The 6238-nt window shown below is 40.6% G+C and overlaps 1 protein-coding gene across 1 annotated transcript in view; it reads right to left on the reverse strand.

Annotated features, from left to right (window-relative positions):
* The window catches only part of gps1 (G protein pathway suppressor 1), a 29443-nt gene that overhangs the window by 2241 nt on the left and 20964 nt on the right, over nt 1-6238 (reverse strand). The window contains exons 9-11 of the mRNA XM_008414979.2: nt 3777-3871; nt 3592-3697; nt 2281-2361 (exon numbers count right to left, since the gene is read on the reverse strand). Of these exons, the coding sequence (XP_008413201.1) occupies nt 2281-2361; nt 3592-3697; nt 3777-3871 (282 nt within the window). The remainder of the gene's footprint in view (nt 1-2280; nt 2362-3591; nt 3698-3776; nt 3872-6238) is intronic.

Here is a 6238-nt window from a genome sequence, read left to right on the forward strand (position 1 = left end):
AGCCGCCATGCTAACAGGAAGGTTTCATTCAGTAACTCTGGATTGTTTATTGTAATGGATCCTGTATTTGCCTTTGAATGTTAAGTTTTATACTTGAATTTTTTTGGCAATGTTGAGAGGTTTTATTTGGACTCTTTGCATTATTTAGCCTCTTCAGAGCCTCCATATGTTATCAGTCTGTTAAAGATAGTATTACTGATAGCAGTACAATTTGCACAATGCCTGTTTTGTTGAGTTTTCTTCTTGGAAAAAGTTATTAAAAACTAGTTTTTGTCTAAATTAAGGTGAATTCATGGTTCCTTTTTCCACATAATGTAGCCGGTAGTGTTTATGATAAAAAAAATAAATAAAAAAATTATGTGATCGGTATTGGTGATCGGCCCTCATGGGTGATCGGCATTCGGCACATCTCTAATATTAATAATACAAATAACTTTACTTCGGTATAATGAGTCTCTGGTTGAAGGGGTCCTGTATCCAGCCAGCACAACAAAGTGGATGAAACTCGTTAAGGCCCCAATATACTCAGGCGTACTTCAGTCCGCCGGACATGTCCGCGCAAGGATAGATTTTTATGACAGAGTACTCGGTGTCGCACAGTAAACTGCCTGGTGGAAACAGTGTTTACATCGAACTGGTTTTCATGTGACAAAGGGCTGATAAGATTGATAACTATAACTTTACTCATATAACCCAGGGTTATACGAGTTTATTTTGTTTCAATGTTGAGATCAACATGATAAAAGTCAACATAAAGTTGTCACGGGGACGTGATAGACATATAAGCGAAAATACTTAACAGCAACAGGCTTTATATATTCACGCAAATATTGACTTGGTGAATTATGCAGAATTATGAGAACAAAAAACAAGACATCATCCCAGACTTCTTTATCAGCAGTGGAGCAGAGAGGTGGTCCGATAAGTTGAGTCTGACTTTTTTTTTTTCTCCCAACAACGGCAAGGCCCACACCATGTGCAAGGTGCACCATTTTTGATTGGTGCACAAATTGTTACACCGATCACAATTGTGCTTTCGGAACATAATAAACAGAGCTAATTGAATGGATCCCTGATTATAGGTAAAGCCAGCACAGCCTCCTGCTGTTCCTCTGGATAAAATTCCTCAGTAGGAAGCTGTGCTGCTGCAGGCCGTGGTTCACTGTCTTTGCCGGATGAACAGACATGTCACTGCCTTTCTCTGTCCCTCAGCGAGAAGTGACTTAAGGCTTCTCAGATGAAGAAACAAAGCTAGGCGCCCAAATAGGTAATCAGACTTGCTAGTACTCATTAAGATTGCGTGAAATAAAGGAATTTTATCACGAGAGAATTTCAGGTAATCAGTACGCTCGAGTATGAAGACAGGGAGTCCGCGTGGTTCATGGAATGCGCACAGTACTTATACGCCCGAGTTTATTGGGGCCTTTATCCAAGATGACCTGAACCTAAACAGGATCCTTCTTTCCTTCCAGAGTCCAGCTCCATTCCAATAACGTCACTGAACTTGTGGACCAGTTTGTTCAGCGGACCCTCAGCCTGCTGTCCTAGCACACCACAGCAGAGGCCACCACAGAGTTAGAGAACATCTTGAGTAAAGTACTGAAGGATCTCAGCCACCTCAGAAAGCAGAGGGGCCAATTTGCTGTCCCAGTCCAGCTTATTGTCAATGTGGAGTCCCAGATATTTATGATTCTCCACAATGTCCACACCGACGCCCTGGTCACCAGAATCCTAGTCCTTCTCCTCAGATCCACCACCAGTTCCTTGGTCTTTGTCACATTGAGTTGCAAGAGGTTCGGCCCACACCATATGACAAAGTTTTTTTTATTTTTTACACCAAATGTAAATGGCAAATGGACTGAACTTATATAGCCCTTTTCCAGTCATTTTGACCAAAACGCTTTACACTAGAGTCACATTCACCCATTCGCACTCACACATTTATACACTGATCGACACCCAAGGGCACATCGACATGTGGCAGCCACAGTCACCCCTGGTCCATTGTTACATTACCCCTGGTAATGTAACAAACATTACCCAAAAAAGGTTCAGCTTATGTTGTGTCAGTTCACAGAATATTTTCACCAAATTCTTAGGATTCTTCAAAATCGTTTTTGGCGAACTGAGCAGTGGTGCTTACCATTCCCTCCCCTTTTTTCTCTGGTTGAGGACATTGGCTCTGCACAAGACTGACTGATAAATATCAATGACTTAAACACAACAAATAAGATATTTACACTAAAAAATTAAACTATAATAACGCACATGATGTCTCACCTGGATTAGGGCTCTGTTTCTGATCTGACTGTACAAGGTTTTGATGTGAGGAGCCAAGTACATGTCCAACAGCAGGTTATCCTGAAAGAAATGCCAAAATTGTTGCTGTAGTAATTTGAATACACATTTGTAATGGATTTATAGGCTCTTGCAAACTCACACAAAGCAGGTCATTGACTACTGTTGAGATAGTGGCCAGCAACATGAGTAAATCCTTCAGACTGTGATGCAGTGGGAGCAATTAATACATTGAGGGCTGCAATGGACGTGATGCCAAGACAAGATGGCTCCACCCCATGTGGAAGTATAACTGAAGTAGAGCAAACCTCCAACAAACAATCATTATGATAAAGGTAGTGAAGCTCAATGCCTTACATGAGCCATTTGGTGAGGCATTTTTGCCTTATCAACCAAGGTAAAGAAGAGAGGCAAAAGATTTTAAAGAAGTCATTCATCAGGTCCATGAAGTTATTTATGAGGAATCCCAGAGAAATTGACATTAAAGCCCAAGAATTAAATTACGTTAAATTACATTGGCAAGAAAAAAATTTATATTTCATACGAGCTTGTAAAGGAACTTTGAGGGGGATAATTCTTTTTGATAAAGAATGTAAGAATAAATGTCAGCGGTTCTGTCCCACTGAGACATCTTCAGCCCACAGGTTCTCCAGATGAGGGCTGTTTACGTTGGAACAAATTGTGACCACAGTTGGTCATTTGCTGACAAACCTACTGTATTGATTGACAGACTCATGTCAATTGGCCATGTAAAAGCACACATTTGCTGCAGCAAAGACAACCATATTCAGACAATATGCAACATGACACTAAGGGCAATTAATTTAAATATGAATGTGTTCAAAAACTGCACCATACTTGGGTCTGACTCCTCTCAGTCAAAAACTTATGAAACTCTCTGAACCTTTTGAGTGAGGTTTGTTTCACAGTCATCTCTAATTGTGTAACTTTTTCTAACATTTTGTCTTTTCTCTTAACATATCTTTACATGTGTGAAGACAGTACAGGGTGAAGAGACAGTTTCTTCAGCAGTGACAGTTTGTAGGTAAACTGCCTTGTCGAGGGTGCCATTGACTGGTGATATTCCAGTCATTGAACAGATGGTCTTCCTCATCATTGACATTTCTGGATAAAAATGATTTGGTTTGTGTGATATTCAAATTTTCCTGGAAACTGAGTTTTTGGTTCCCTTTCAGTTTAAACTGTAATCATGCATGTGACTAGTTAGAAGCAAGTTTTGCAAAACTCTCAAACAGGTCAGTTATAGTTTAAAACATTGGTGTGTGTTCTTACCTTTATTTCATCCAGTAATTTGAGACAGGATGCATACTTGGACTCGTAGAACTTGAAGATGATATCACGAATCTGAGGTTCTAATTCAAGAAATAGCTTGAAGGAGCTGGTGACAGAAATAACACTTATTTTCATCAAATTTACATATACATACATTTAGATAACATCCATCAACAACACCCTACCTGCTAGAGATCACATTACGTTGGAGCTCCTGTCTATCAAAACTGGCCAAAGCGCACAATCCCCCATAAACAGCTACATTACTGGGAGACAAGAGCTGAAATGCAATCCAGACAAACATTTTATTGGACAGATGTTTTTAATCAGCTTAAACTAAGTAATCAGCATCTCTGGTTTAGTCTTCAACTTACTTGATTCTTTTCAAAAACTGTTGAACACATTCTACAACTAGTGTAATAGACGATTTTCATTATCCCACGCTTTAAAAATTGTCTTCAAGCATGAATCAAAGCAACTGTGGGGTTTTATTTTGTAGAAGACGCTGACAAACTGAAATGACTTTAGAACTTGGATTTTTATTGACTGTAGATTTCTGCTTAGAAATTGGATGTCTTTTTAACAGCCTTACGATGACATTTGTTGTGAATCAACAAAATATAAACTGAACTGAAAAAAGGTTTGACTTGTTAATTGCTTAACCATTAGTGTAAATACTAATGGACATTTTGTCTTTAATAAATGTCCATTAGCATCATTCCATTTCCAAGTCATGAAATACATAAAACTTCATTTTTAGGGATAATAATTGATGAAAAAGTTAGCTGGAAACCTCAGATTAAAAAGAATCAGAATGAAAAGAATTTATTGTCATTGTCAGTTAAGACAACAAAATTGCAGTTTCAGTTAGAACCATCTATTACGTAACAACACGAGGGGAGTTTGGGGAATAGTTGGCTGAGGCCTCGCAGCCCGACAGGCGCCGCCCTTGCAGGAGGAAATAGGAAACATAGCTCTGCTCTTTGCAGGGCAGAGCTTGAGATGAAGAAAAAAACCTCGGCACTTGAGCACATATAAATACATATAGACAAAACTTCGGAAGCTATTCAAAAGAAAGACTCTGAAAACACAGGACACAGACACTGAGCAGAGAAGATAGGGAGGGCAGGGAGACAGAGAAAGGRCCTCCTCCTCCTTCGAAGGACAGAGCAGAGGATGCAGAAGATACATCTGTTATTTAACTTGGACAAGGTTTCCCCCAGTGTATTATAGGCCTGGCAGCCCGCCATCCTTTACTTGTGCCTCCGCCAGGCTAAGCCTTTCTTGTTTAAGTTTTTAGAAAAATAATAACGCAAAAAAAAATTTCTTTTTTTTCTTTCTTTTTTTAAGCGTCTCTGTTGCTCTGAGCCCTTCACTGCTCTGAACAGATTTATTCCTAAAAGATATGTTTATAGAATATAGGTCTATAGTTTATGCATTTAAAGCCGGACCAATCACACCGCTGCCGCCTCTGCGCGTTGCCTCGCGCGCTGCATTGGCTGGATTAAGTTTACTTCAGCGCGGATCCCGCGCGCCTCCTTTCACTCAAACTGGACACAGGCTGACCTGTATGGATGTTTACATCAAGCCCCTATGAGGAATTATGATTCTTCCCAGAGCTTTTGATCAAGGTAGACCTTTAAACACCACTCTGGTTAGCTCTGGTTGCGCAGCTCTACATGAACTGCAGGAATAATTTGTAGTTGCGCTTTCATAGCGAGCGGTGAGAATGATTTATATTTGTGAACAAAGAATTTTGTGCGGCTTTTCCATCTCAACACGCTGCCCAGCGCCCAGCTCTGCCTGCGCTGTTAAAGTTTATTTATGTGGTCCCGGTTGGCCGGTGTATTAGTTAACTAGTGTAGCGGTTCTCAACGTGGGTGGTACCGCCCCCCAGGGGGCGTTCAGAGGATGGCAGGGGGCGCTGGCGGACATTTTTACAAAAGGGGGGTGCTGGGATGCCTTTGGGGGGCGTTTGGTCGAAGGTAAACTTTACACCTTAAATCCACAACAATACCAGTTTAGACTTTGAGCAACTTGGTAAAACTGTATTGTGTAACATTAAATCATGCTTGGCTGCAACTGTATCGATGGCAGCTCTTCTTCTATTCAGTGTTTGTTAGCTTCTTGGCGCAGCTCCRTTCTCCTGCTACTGGTAGCTAAAATCACGATACCCTCCCTGTGTATCCCTTTGAAAAATGAACCCATTTAAATCAAGAAATCCCTCCATGGTGATACCTCGATAGAGAGCGTTCATTTTATAGCGTTAACACGGTGCTGCAAGTAGTCCGACATGAAACGGGGTGATAGAACAACACAGCACTTTTAAATTTCAATAATCAGAATGCAGAAATTGTTTCCGTTGTTTTAAAAGGTTTATGTCAGTCTGCCTTTTCCCCATCGATACGCTTCCCGACCGCCCTGCACCTTAGGGGCTTAAAAAAAAAAAGACGCGCACATTGCGCAAAACTCTGAAACAGGAGAAGCGGGACATAAAACAGAACGACAAACTAGATGTGAATTATGGCATAAAAACAGAGAATCCGACGCTGAACAGTGAAAAATCAACACATGATGTGTTAGGAGGCGCAGCAGGTGATGAGTGAAGATTACTGATGGTCAATAAACGATAAAATAAATCTAGCAA

This window comes from Poecilia reticulata, linkage group LG8 (genome assembly GCF_000633615.1).
Source record: "Poecilia reticulata strain Guanapo linkage group LG8, Guppy_female_1.0+MT, whole genome shotgun sequence".
Classification (NCBI taxonomy): Eukaryota; Metazoa; Chordata; class Actinopteri; order Cyprinodontiformes; family Poeciliidae; genus Poecilia; species Poecilia reticulata.